Below are 13890 nucleotides of genomic sequence, written 5' to 3' on the forward strand. Positions count from 1 at the left end.
CTAGACGAGATGTAACAAAAGCGTGAACAGCCATTTCTAGAGTTTTTGGAGTGAGAAAATGTTTAATTTTAGACAGTAAGCGAAGCTGATAACAGAGGAGATGTGTTTGTAAAATTTTAAATGCTGGTCAACAAGAACTCCTAGGTTCCGAACCCTTGAGGATCTAAAAACTGATAAACTCTATAATCATATTCTGTGAATTTATTGTCAAAAGAAAAACAAATCTTAGTTTTGACGATTTCTTCCCCCTCAGAAGCTCTTTCTCTTCTGAACAGCCTTGTGTTTCAACTCTCTTCATGTTTGAGGAATCACTGAGATTTGTTTTTGGATAAAAGCATCAGTTAAATCAATAAATGTAAATGTTGTGATGATTCTCTGCGTGACACTAAGAACAGAAAACCACGTCAAAAAACAACAGCAGATCCAGCAGAAATGTTTCAATTTCTCTTTTATAAAAATAGATGCTTTTAAACTTCCAAGCGATTTTAAGCTTTTTTTTTTTTTTTACCATATATAAATCGCTTTAGGGATTTTGTCCTTTTTACATCAAGAAAACAATTACGTTAAGTAACATTATGCAACCAAGAAATAAACTTAAAAAACAAAACTCACAAGTCAATGTTAAAGAAACAAAATTATTAAATGAATTTTAAAGCACTTAGACCAGAGAAATGTAGAAATCTAAAATAGAAGATGACTCGAAACCAAAACACTCAAAGTTACAGTGGCTGTTATTCCATTGAAACAGATGTTTTTAAAAGTAAACCATTTTAAGAACAGAAACAGTAGATGAAGTATCCGCGGTGTTGGGCTCAGGCCGTGTGTGTTCGGCTGGTCTTGAAGGAGACCTGCAGAACCCGTTCCCCGAGCCGGTACCCGTTCAGGCTAGCGATAGCGACGGCCGCCTCCTCGTAGCTGCTCATGGTCACGAAGCCGAAGCCTTTGCACTTGTCTGTGCTGAAGTCTCGTATGACCTTGACGTTGATGACGGCGCCGAACGGGCCGAAGATCTGCCAGAGGACGCTCTCGTCTGCGTCCGGGGCGAGGTTATACACGAAGATACACCAGCCGGCGGCGTGAGGGAAGCCGACTCCATCGATGGACGCGGGAGAGAATCTGTGGCCAGAAACGACAGAAGAACAAACCTCTGGACTCTTAGCGGATTCACTGACATGCAGCACATACCCATCAATTAAGATCTTCACAAACAACAATTAATGAATAATAAATATTAGGGCTGAGAAAAAAAAACAAAAAATACTTTTTTTTTTGTGATTTTAAAATATATATATATTTCACGAGTTCACACTTACATACAATTTGAGGGGATAAAGTTTAATGCGCATTTCGCGTGTTGTCCCTGGGGGGAGGGCTCCAAGCTCGGAGTTCGGCCCGAACCCAGAGTACTCCCCCCGTATGCAAGTGGTTAGGGTTAGAGGAGTGGAGAAGGGTGGTGGGGGGATGCTGCTAAACTGTCAATGGAATGAGGCGAGACTGCTGAATGTATATATACACCTCTTACCATTGATTGCTGAGTGCTCTCCACTTGTGTTAATTATCTGAACGTGCTCCTCCCGAACTTTGTTAATAAAACCTCATTTTTTATTTATTTCAGAATCGATATTAATTTATATCAAATTGGTTTATTTTAGTCCTAGCTTATAAAATTAAAGAGGATTCCTCCGCCTCGTCTATAAGGCCCGCCCGATGACCTGGGTATCCTAGTAAACAGTCTGTTATATCTTAAGTAAACAAATAGTTGAGAAATAAATAGTTATAAAAGTTTATAAATAGTTTATTTTTAAGAAATAAAACTATTGAGAAATAGTTAGTAGCATAGTACTGCATCAGTTAGGATAGCTTCAAGTTAGCATAGATTTATCTGTGTTTAGTACAGTGGTCAGGAGGGGACGTAGGTGTAGTGTTGCTGGTGGACTGCATAGTTTTCCAGCAGACCTGGAAATGAGGTGCCAGTGGTTGCATGCACTTGGCCTGGAAGACCGTGAGTTCCCGCCTAGAGCTCAAGTGTGCAACGTGCATTTTATGCGGGATTGCTTCTCCAACGCAGTAGAGGTGGACATGGGCTTCTCCACACAGCCAACCGCTGCTCCTCCTGCGAGGACTCTGCCACCGCAGCGGCGTCTTGATGTGAGTGATCATATATTTTTAATCACAATTTATGGTTAGGCTAAAGTTAATCCTCTGGGGTCGACAAACACACCGGCGCATTTTGCTGGATTTTTTCACATAGCGGCAAAATATGAATATGTCCACAGAGAGCGTGCGCTATTGACATCAACTCTATATGACACATCAGATTCATGTACTTTACATGGTCTTGCGACGCTGTGAGGAATAATAACGTAATAGTAATAATAACTACTTATTAATGGCTAGAGGTGTAACGATTCATCAACTACATCAATGTATCGATTTATATTCCTATGATCCAACTACATCGATCTGTGCTCGGCAAGTTGGCCTTCCGGACGACATATATCGATCTAACATCGTTTTAAAAGGTAATGAATCGATTGTATCGATACTAGGAGATAACGCATTGGATTTAAGCACATCAGACTTTATATGGATGTTTTTTCTTAGCACTTTTAATGATAAAGGCGTTAAACGTTACTCGATTCAGTCTGCCTATCTGTGATGTCGTCGCCATGCGTGACGCCCCAGCAGCGCGAAGACAACAAGCAGCGCGAAGTCTCTCACCTCAGAAAAAAGGACTTTCCTGTCCTCTCAGCCGCACTCTTCAATTGCTGTAGGCCTATATCGCTTCACTATATATAAAGCACAAAATAAACTACAAGCATGCAACGTCGTTATGTTTTAAATTAGAAAAAAAAAAAAAAAGTGTTGTCCAGATTCAGTATCTGCGGTCAGATGATGTTGTCAGGCTATGTGTCCGTGTCATTATTCTATCATTATTTTCATAACTTGTAACGAAATAAAGTCTCTCACCTCAGAAAAACTAAATTTCATGTCCTGTCATCGTGCACTTTAATTGCATGCGCAAATGCGCCGGCACGCGCTGTATCACTTCACTAAAGCGCAAAAGAAATACGAGAATGCAACGTCTTAAATTAGTAAGTTATGAAATAAAAGTAAAATACCAATAAATTACATTATTGGGACGTCATGTGTGTTGCTATTTATCAGGAGCAGTTTCCATGTTTCTTTACCAGTTCTTCAGTATTGTGCATCACCATGGTAGCCTAATTGTTGTTTGTTTCCATAACAAAATGCCACTTACTGGTTATTTTGTATATTTTTATATGACTGTGGTGGCTCATGCCAAGATTGTATGAACAAAAACTAGTTTGGGACTGCTGTATAGCTTAACCTTGCAGTGCCTACTGTTTATCAGTATTTGTCATATTCTTAAAAATGTTTTTGTATGTTAAGTAAAGGGGGACAGAACTTGTGTGTCAACAATTATTGTGTTAACAAATGTATTCTAATAGGCCTATATAATTCCTTCAAAGGTGGGTCGCGGCTTGATGACCATGGGGAAATGTGGGTCCCATGTAGCCTAGAAATCTAGACGCACCCTAGCGGCAGCAAAATGTATTTCGCAGCCAGGTACGTCTAGCAACTCTCAATAAAGCTTCTCGCTGCAAAAACCCAGATTGGGTCAGGCCAATCACGTTGTGTATAGAGTAGGCGGGGGCGGGCTTAACATACACGACAGAGTTGCGACGGTTACCTGGCTGCTGCTACTTGAAAACAAAGAATGGCGGCTGCTGATGGAGAACAACGGTCTTTCGAATCGGCTTTGGCCGCGACTCTGGAGGACTTGGAGTTAATTTTTTCTTTGAGAAAAGAGCAAAGAACGGCACTTAAGTCATTCTTAAAAAAAGGAAGATGTGTTCGTCGTTTTGCCAGCCAGATATGGCAAAAGTTGAATCTATCAACTAAGCTCCGCTGTTGGGAAAACGCTCTGGGGTGCGTTTCCCGAAAGCATCGTTGGCCAACTATGGTCGCAAGTTCCGTCGTTACCAATAGAGTTCAATGGACATTGCGATGAACTTGCGACCATAGTTGGCCAACGATGCTTTCGGGAAACGCACCCCTGGTTGGTTGAAGCGCTGTCCTATTGCGTGCAGAGGGAATTTGAAAGACAGCCGTTTATCCCGCCCCTCGGATTGAGCCGTGACTATGGAGAGTTTCCAGACCTAACATCTTGATGTAGGCCTGGCTTGCCAGGCTAGGTCCTATGGCCAAACTATTCAAAATTGTGATAATCGTAAATAATCATCACAATTACAATATCAAGGGAATAATCGACAATTATGATTTTTGTCAATCTTGCAGTCCTATGTTATTCAAATAAAATGTGAATGCATTTGACATTAATTGTTGTTTACTTGTTTGTTTATATCCATAATTAATTGATACCTGATTCCCTTACAATAATTTTTGGCTAAAAACTCACTGAATCGATTTCGGATCGTATCGTTTTAAATGAACCAATATCGTCCTTGAATCATATTGAGCTATACGAATCGAATCGTTGTTAAAACGAATCGTCACACACCTATTAATGGCCCCATTCTCCCTTGCGCGACTGCTTCTCTAACATCGTCGGACGCCGATCGCGATGCGGAAGTTAAGACCGCAGTGTGAGCCAGCGGCTCAAATTGATATGGCTCTAACCCTGTGTCCACAGACAATTCACCCTCCTCCACTTCAGGTGAAGGTGGGGGAGAAAAGTCCTGGACTTCAAATGGCAGCTCTGTTGCAAAGCTACTTGCGTCACTCCAGTCACTCTCCATTTTAGCGAATCTGACAGCAGCTGTCAATTAATCCGTCACTGCGGGTCTCAGGTGCACGCCCTCCGCTCAGCCCCGCCCTCGGTTCGTCCCCTCTATCTCCGCTGGGCACTGCCCACTTTTCCAGCATTTTTCAAATATTGCCAGTGGGTGGAGTCAGGCTCTGACCAGGGGTTTAGTTACCCTTAATGTTAAATCACACAAAAGACAAAGATAATATCACTCACTGCTCTCAACTGAATAACTTTTGTAACTTTAACATGCATTAATCTATATTTAATTATACAGTGAAGACTAAGCAGTAGGGCTGTCACTTATGTTAAAAAATCGATTGCATAATCGATCGGACCAATCAACAAGTTTCGAAAACAAAAATAGGGAATCGATTTTAACGGTCTTTTCTCAGATCGCGTCCAGCTCGTCACGATACGCTCGCAGCGCGCGCACGCCACACAGCAACTGCAGGCTCTGACAAACACACATAACAGCAGATTATACTTCTGCATAATGTGTCTCTTTTTACTACAAAAATGTAATTCTGCCGGTATTCAGACAGTCTCATGCATACAGATACAAATTCGGGCTATGGGCTACGGTCTACAATCGCCTACGTAAGCGAAATTTGTTTGACATTTCTAATCATAAACACATCCATGTTGAAGACTGCAGTGATGTTTGTCATTGATGTTATGGCAGTCCACTCTACTTATTGTTTTTCGAGAATGTTGCACTCCTGTTTGTCATTGTGCACGAAACCTCACGCCAATAAATCATCAGGAATATTTGCTGACTTCTGCGTGTCTCAAGCGCCCTCTTAATGTTCGGCCTAATGCCTGTTAGTTGTCCGTGGATTTGCCTATATTTGGCAAATGGAAAATCGTCTTTAGACATGGAAAATCGATTTAACAACCGATTCAATGAACACTTATGTCTCAAAAATCGAACAGGATTTTTTCACAAAAGTGACAGCCCTACTATGCAGTGCTATTTTACATTTGATTATTCATTTTCTCTACCTCTAAATTACTGTTGGACTTACCTGAATAAAATGAAAAGCATGTTTGTCCTATTGTATTTGTTCTATTGCTCATAATTTGGTTATTAAAGTTTATTACTGACAGTTTATTTGTCCAACAACAGTTAGGTTAGTAGTTTTTGGTGTCAAAACCTCATTACAGCTTTGGGTCAAAACGACGAAGACAATAACTAGGCCCATTTAATTTATTACGTTTTGTGGTTTGGCCCGACGGCCGAGGGCGATCTGTGTTGAGTATTACATGACATCTCTTACTAGTGTATGGTGCTGTGTCAGAAGTTCTCAGATGTTAGTTTGAAACTGACATGAGATTCACACGTACCTCTTGACTCCGTAGGAGGTGTTGAGGAAGTTGTCCAGCCTGAAACACACACACAGACTCAGTGAAGCTGCTCAGACTCGAGCAAGCGAGGGAATACCTGAATCTGTGCTCCGGGTGCATGAGAGTGAGGGAATTCCTGAATCTGTGCTCCGGGTGCATGAGAGCAAGGGAATACCTGAATCTGTGCTCCGGGTGCATGAGAGCGAGGGAATACCTGAATCTGTGTGTTGGGTGCTTGAGAGCGAGGGAATGCCTGAATCTGTGCTCCGGGTGCATGAGAGCGAGGGAATACCTGAATCTGTGCTCCGGGTGCTTGAGAGCGAGGAAATACCTGAATCTGTGCTCCGGGTGCTTGAGAGCGAGGGAATGCCTGAATCTGTGCTCCGGATGCATGAGAGCGAGGGAATGCCTGAATCTGTGCTCCGGATGCATGAGAGCGAGGGAATGCCTGAATCTGTGCTCCGGGTGCATGAGAGCGAGGGAATGCCTGAATCTGTGCTCTGGGTGCTTGAGAGCGAGGGAATGCCTGAATCTGTGTGTCGGGAGCATGAGAGCGAGGGAGTACCTGAATCTGTGCTCCGGGTGCATGAGAGCGAGGGAATACCTGAATCTGTGCGTCGGGTGCATGATAACGAGGGAATGCCTGAATCTGTGCTCCGGGTGCATGAGAGCGAGGGAAAACCTGAATCTGTGCGTCGGGTGCATGAGAGCGAGGGAATACCTGAATCTGTGCGTCAGGTGCATGAGAACGAGGGAATGCCTGAATATGTGCTCCGGGTGCATGAGAGCAAGGGAATACCTGAATCTGTGCTCCAGGTGCTTGAGAGCGAGGGAATACCTGAATCTGTGCTCCGGGTGCATGAGAACGATGGAATACCTGAATCTGTGCTCTGGGTGCTTGAGAGCGAGGGAATACCTGAATCTGTGCGTCGGGTGCATGAGAACGAGGGAATGCCTGAATCTGTGCGTCGGGTGCATGAGAGCGAGGGGGTACCTGAATCTGTGCTCCAGGTGCATGAGAACGAAGGAATACCTGAATCTGTGCTCCGGGTGCATGAGAACGAGGGAATGCCTGAATCTGTGCGTCGGGTGCATGAGAGCAAGGGAATGCCTGAATCTGTGCTCCGGATGCATGAGAGCGAGGGAATGCCTGAATCTGTGCTCCGGGTGCATGAGAACGAGGGAATGCCTGAATCTGTGCTCCGGATGCATGAGAGCGAGGGAATGCCTGAATCTGTGCTCCGGGTGCATGAGAACGAGGGAATGCCTGAATCTGTGCTCCGGATGCATGAGAGCGAGGGAATGCCTGAATCTGTGCGTCGGGTGCATGAGAGCGAGAGAATACCCGAATCTGTGCGTCGGGTGCATGAGAACAAGGGAATACCTGAATCTGTGCGTCGGGTGCATGAGAGCGAGGGGGTACCTGAATCTGTGCTCCGGGTGCATGAGAGCGAGGGAATACCTGAATCTGTGCTCCGGGTGCATGAGAGCGAGGGAATACCTGAATCTGTGCTCCTGGTGCATGAGAGCGAGGGAATACCTGAATCTGTGCGTCGGGTGCATGAGAGCGAGGGGGTACCTGAATCTGTGCTCCGGGTGCATGAGAGCGAATGGGGTACCTAAATCTATGCTCCGGGTGCATGAGAGCGAGGGAATACCCGAATCTGTGTGTCTGGTGCATGAGAACAAGGGAATACCTGAATCTGTGCGTCGGGTGCATGAGAGCGAGGGGGTACCTGAATCTGTGCTCCGGGTGCATGAGAGCGAGGGAATACCTGAATCTGTGCTCCGGGTGCATGAGAGCGAGGGAATACCTGAATCTGTGCTCCGGGTGCATGAGAGCGAGAGAATACCTGAATCTGTGCTCCAGGTGCTTGAGAGCGAGGGAATACCTGAATCTGTGCTCCGGGTGCATGAGAGCGAGGGAATACCTGAATCTGTGCGTCGGGTGCATGAGAGCGAGGGAATACCTGAATCTGTGCGTCGGGTGCATGAGAGCGAGGGAATGCCTGAATCTGTGCTCCGGGTGCATGAGAGCGAGGGGGTACCTGAATCTGTGCTCCGGGTGCATGAGAGCGAGGGAATACCTGAATCTGTGCTCCGGGTACATGAGAGCGAGGGAATACCTGAATCTGTGCGTCGGGTGCATGAGAGCGAGGGGGTCCCTGAATCTGTGCTCCAGGTGCTTGAGAGCGAGGGAATACCTGAATCTGTGCGTCGGGTGCATGAGAGCGAGGGAATACCTGAATCTGTGCGTCGTGTGCATGAGAGCGAGGGAATACCTGAATCTGTGCGTCGGGTGCATGAGAGCGAGGGGGTACCTGAATCTGTGCTCCAGGTGCTTGAGAGCGAGGGAATACTTGAATCTGTGCTCCGGGTACATGAGAGCGAGGGAATACCTGAATCTGTGCGTCGGGTGCATGAGAGCGAGGGGGTACCTGAATCTGTGCTCCAGGTGCTTGAGAGCGAGGGAATACCTGAATCTGTGCTCCGGGTGAATGAGAGCGAGGGGGTACCCGAATCTATGCTCCGGGTGCATGAGAGCTAATGGGGTACCTAAATCTGTGCTCCGGGTGCATGAGACCGAGGGAATACCTGAATCTGTGCTCCAGGTACATGAGAGCGAGGGAATATCTGAATCTGTGCTCCAGGTGCTTGAGAGCGAGGGAATACCTGAATCTGTGCCCCGGGTGCATGAGAGCGAGGGAATACCTGAATCTGTGCGTCGGATGCATGAGAGCGAGGGGGTACCTGAATCTGTGCTCCGGGTGCATGAGAGCGAGGGGGCACCTGAATCTGTGCTCCGGGTGCATGAGAACGAGGGAATACCCGAATCTGTGTGTCGGGTGCATGAGAACAAGGGAATACCTGAATCTGTGCGTCGGGTGCATGAGAACGAGGGAATACCTGAATCTGTGCTCCAGGTGCTTGAGAGCGAGGGAATACCTGAATCTGTGCTCCGGGTGCATGAGAGCGAGGGAATACCTGAATCTGTGCGTCGGGTGCATGAGAGCGAGGGAATACCTGAATCTGTGCGTCGGGTGCATGAGAACGAGGGAATGCCTGAATCTGTGCGTCGGGTGCATGAGAGCGAGGGGGTACCTGAATCTGTGCTCCGGGTGCATGAGAACGAGGGAATGCCTGAATCTGTGCGTCGGATGAATGAGAGCGAGGAAATACCTGAATCTGTGCTCCGGGTCCATGAGAGCGAGGGAATGCCTGAATCTGTGTGTTGGGTGCATGACAGTGAGGGAATACCTGAATCTGTGCTCCAGGTGCATGACAGCGAGGGAATACCTGAATCTGTGCTCCGGGTGCATGAGAGCGAGGGAATGCCTGAATCTGTGTGTCGGGTGCATGAGAGCGAGGGGGTACCTAAATCTGTGCTCCGGGTGCATGAGAGCGAGGGAATGCCTGAATCTGTGCTCCGGGTGCATGAGAGCGAGGGAATGCCTGAATCTGTGTGTCGGGTGCATGAGAGCGAGGGGGTACCTAAATCTGTGCTCCGGGTGCATGAGAGCGAGGGAATACCTGAATCTGTGCTCCGGGTGCATGAGAGCGAGGGAAAGCCTGAATCTGTGCTTCGGGAGCTTAAGAGCGAGGGAATACCTGAATCTGTGCTCCGGATGCATGAGAGCGAGGGAATACCTGAATCTGTGCGCCGGGTCCATGAGAGCGAGGGAATGCCTGAATCTGTGTGTTGGGTGCATGACAGTGAGGGAATACCTGAATCTGTGCTCCAGGTGCATGACAGCGAGGGAATACCTGAATCTGTGCTCCGGGTGCATGAGAGTGAGGGAATGCCTGAATCTGTGTGTCGGGTGCATGAGAGCGAGGGGGTACCTAAATCTGTGCTCCGGGTGCATGAGAGCGAGGGAATACCTGAATCTGTGCTCCGGGTGCATGAGAGCGAGGGAAAGCCTGAATCTGTGCTTCGGGAGCTTAAGAGCGAGGGAATACCTGAATCTGTGCTCCGGGTGCATGAGAGCGAGGGAAAGCCTGAATCTGTGCTTCGGGAGCTTAAGAGCGAGGGAATACCTGAATCTGTGCTCCGGGTCCATGAGAGCGAGGGAATGCCTGAATCTGTGCTTCAGGAGCTTAAGAGCGAGGGAATACCTGAATCTGTGCTCCGGGTGCATGAGAGCGAGGGGGTACCTGAATCTGTGCTCCGGGTACATGAGAGCGAGGGAATACCTGAATCTGTGCTCCGGGTCCATGAGAGCGAGGGGGTACCTGAATCTGTGCTCCGGGTCCATGAGAGCGAGGGAATGCCTGAATCTGTGTGTCGGGTGCATGTCAGCGAGGGAATACCTGAATCTGTGCTCCAGGTGCATGACAGCAAGGGAATACCTGAATCTGTGCTCCGAGTGCATGAGAGCGAGGGAATACCTGAATCTGTGCTCCGGGTGCATGAGAGCGAGGGGGTACCTGAATCTGTGCTCCGGGTGCATGAGAGCGAGGGGGTACCTAAATCTGTGCTCCGGATGCATGAGAGCGAGGGAATGCCTGAATCTGTGTGTCGGGTGCATGAGAGCGAAGGAATGCCTGAATCTGTGCTCCAGATGCATGAGAGCGAGGGAATGCCTGAATCTGTGCTCCAGATGCATGAGAGCGAGGGAATTCCTGAATCTGTGCGTCGGGTGCATGAGAACGAGGGAATGCCTGAATCTGTGCTCCAGATGCATGAGAGCGAGGGAATACCCGAATCTGTGCGTCGGGTGCATGAGAGCGAGGGAATGCCTGAATCTGTGGTCCAGATGCATGAGAGCGAGGGAATACCTGAATCTGTGCTCCAGGTGCATGAGAGCGAGGGAATGCCTGAATCTGTGCGTCGGGTGCATGAGAACGAGGGAATGCCTGAATCTGTGCGTCGGGTGCATGAGAGCGAGGGAATGCCTGAATCTGTGTGTCGGGTGCATGAGAGCGAGGGAATGCCTGAATCTGTGTGTCGGGTGCATGAGAGCGAAGGAATGCCTGAATCTGTTCTCCAGGTGCTTGAGAGCGAGGGAATGCCTGAATCTGTGCTCCAGATGCATGAGAGCGAGGGAATACCTGAATCTGTGCTCCGGGTGCATGAGAACGAGGGAATGCCTGAATCTGTGGTCCAGATGCATGAGAGCGAGGGAATGCCTGAATCTGTGCTCCAGGTGCATGAGAGCGAGGGAATGCCTGAATCTGTGCGTCGGGTGCATGAGAACGAGGGAATGCCTGAATCTGTGCTTCGGGTGCATGAGAGCGAGGGAATGCCTGAATCTGTGTGTCGGGTGCATGAGAGCGAGGGAATGCCTGAATCTGTGTGTCGGGTGCATGAGAGCGAGGGAATGCCTGAATATGTGCGTCGGGTGCATGAGAACGAGGGAATGCCTGAATCTGTGCGTCGGGTGCATGAGAGCGAGGGAATGCCTGAATCTGTGTGTCGGGTGCATGAGAGCGAGGGAATGCCTGAATCTGTGCGTCGGGTGCATGAGAGCGAGGGAATGCCTGAATCTGTGTGTCGGGTGCATGAGAGCGAGGGAATGCCTGAATCTGTGTGTCGGGTGCATGAGAGCGAGGGAATACCTGAATCTGTGCTCCGGGTGCATGAGAGCGAGGGAATGCCTGAATCTGTGTGTCGGGTGCATGAGAGCGAGGGAATGCCTGAATCTGTGTGTCGGGTGCATGAGAGCGAGGGAATGCCTGAATATGTGCTTCGGGAGCTTGAGAGCGAGGGAATGCCTGAATCTGTGTGTCGGGTGCATGAGAGCGAGGGAATGCCTGAATATGTGCTTCGGGAGCTTGAGAGCGAGGGAATGCCTGAATATGTGCTTCGGGAGCTTGAGAGCGAGGGAATGCCTGAATCTGTGTCAGGTGCATGAGAGCGAGGGAATGCCTGAATCGAAGGAATACCTGAATCTGTGTGCAGGGTGAATTAGCGCTCCAGCGTAGCGTCTGCCGGCCGACACACACGGCAGGCTCTTCTGACTGGGGTTGTTGGCGAACTTCACAGTGATGGGCTCGGTGGATCCGGGCGGCTTCTGTGCGTTCAGCCCTTTAATGGCCTCCTCGGCCTCGGTGCGCCGGTCGAAGCGGATGAAGCCAACGCCTCGCGACACGCCTGAACACCACACACACACAGCACATTAGTACTGTTCTGCCTTCGTAGGGTACTAGATTTAGACACCAAACACCACAAAACACTGCACACAAAATAAATAATAAACATACACCACAACGGTATTGCTGGCGATATAAAACACAACCGTGAATCCTGCTGTGATGTTAATTGTGCTCCAAAAGGTTAATCGTGATTAATCACAACTGCTGAGAATTCTTTTTTATTTTTATATTTTAACAGAATTATTGCACTTTCATGTAAGCACAAATCAAAAGATTGTCAGGTAAACTGGTGAAACGAAGCTTCTCTCAAAAGAACTGACAAGAATGTAAATGTGTACCTTTAAATGCAATGTAAGTCGCTTTGTATAAAAGCGTCTGTTAAATGCATAAATGTAAAGGTAAAAGCTAAAACAGGGAAATTTCTAATATTAACTCAAATTATGTTAAATGTTGCTTAAAACAACTGCTAAAATAGACTTTGCAGAATAAATACTCTTAACCTCTGTGTGACAATACAATCACAACCTCAATAATACAGTGAAGATCATATTTGTTTTTATTACAGCAGATTTAGGGTGTGTTAATAGTTGTGTTTCGGTTCTCTTGGTCCGAACCAAAACAGAATATGATATATTTAGTCCTGGTTCGCTTAAGCATTCACAGTCTAATTTTTAACATGAACCTAAAAATACAAAACAACATAAAAAACTGCTTTCATGACATATATTATGCGAACATCCAAAACAACGCTGTGTTTGATCTAATGTACAAACGCCTCTTCAGGGTCTCATCCACTTGTTCAGTGGCAAACTTTTACAACGCAAGTAAATCACTCACATATGCCACTAAATTTTCATGCTAGGCGACTAAATGTCTTTCATTATTCACTGGCTATTAAAATGCAAGATTTCACTCGCCAGTGCTTGATTAGAGGTTAATTTAAGTTCATCACAGATATATTTTCAGTCATCTTGAACACTGAGAGTTTGAAAGTTTCATACTAATCCCCTTCATCTCAATGGATGTGCAGCGTATTTATTCAACTCTAGTGTGAACGAGCCCGGCACCGTCGCTAAGCTGAGAGCGCTTAAGAGTTTCAAAGAGAGAGTATTACAGTCTTCTACATGTAAATGAAACTCTTTGCTGTATTTTCCTGTTAGAATAACGGAGTTCAGCCTTTAAAAACAAGCAGAAACCACTGTCGGTAGCGGGCGGAACTAAGGTGCAAACGGCTAGCGCTCACCTATTCCTGTCACTGTTTTGATTTTAGCAAATCAGTTCGAGCAAATGCTGACAACATGATTAACCCTCTGGGGTCTGAGGTGTTTTCTGGGTCCTGGAGGTGGTCTGACATTTGTGCTTATTTCTGTTACTTGTGACATTTTCATGGCTAAATTCTGATTACACTGTATTCAGCACAAACTCTGCTACAATAATATGTCAGCAGCATGTATGTAAAAGTTTGTAGTTTTGGGATAATGACATTTATGCGTGGTTTGTGAAAATACAAAAAAAAAAGTGTCACTGAAATAAGGCCATGAAACTCCTACTGATTATTTCTTCACAAGACTTTTGAAAATTGTATGACGTAGCCTAGAATATTTGCTCCAAAACTATGTGAAAATCACCCTGACTGCTCATTCAGATAAGACAAT

The 13890-nt window shown here is 47.0% G+C and overlaps 1 protein-coding gene across 1 annotated transcript in view; it reads right to left on the bottom strand.

Moving 5' to 3' along the window:
* Positions 1–375: 375 nt before the first annotated feature.
* Positions 376–13890, bottom strand: part of LOC308687053 (ELAV-like protein 2) — a 48876-nt gene continuing 35361 nt past the window's right edge. Inside the window, exons 5-7 of the mRNA XM_081359272.1 lie at positions 12026–12233; positions 6140–6178; positions 376–1116 (exon numbers count right to left, since the gene is read on the bottom strand). Coding sequence (XP_081215398.1) covers positions 813–1116; positions 6140–6178; positions 12026–12233 — 551 coding nt within the window. The 3' untranslated portion in view covers positions 376–812. The remainder of the gene's footprint in view (positions 1117–6139; positions 6179–12025; positions 12234–13890) is intronic.

This window comes from Scardinius erythrophthalmus, assembly GCF_964197995.2.
Source record: "Scardinius erythrophthalmus genome assembly, chromosome: 2".
Lineage (NCBI taxonomy): Eukaryota > Metazoa > Chordata > Actinopteri > Cypriniformes > Leuciscidae > Scardinius > Scardinius erythrophthalmus.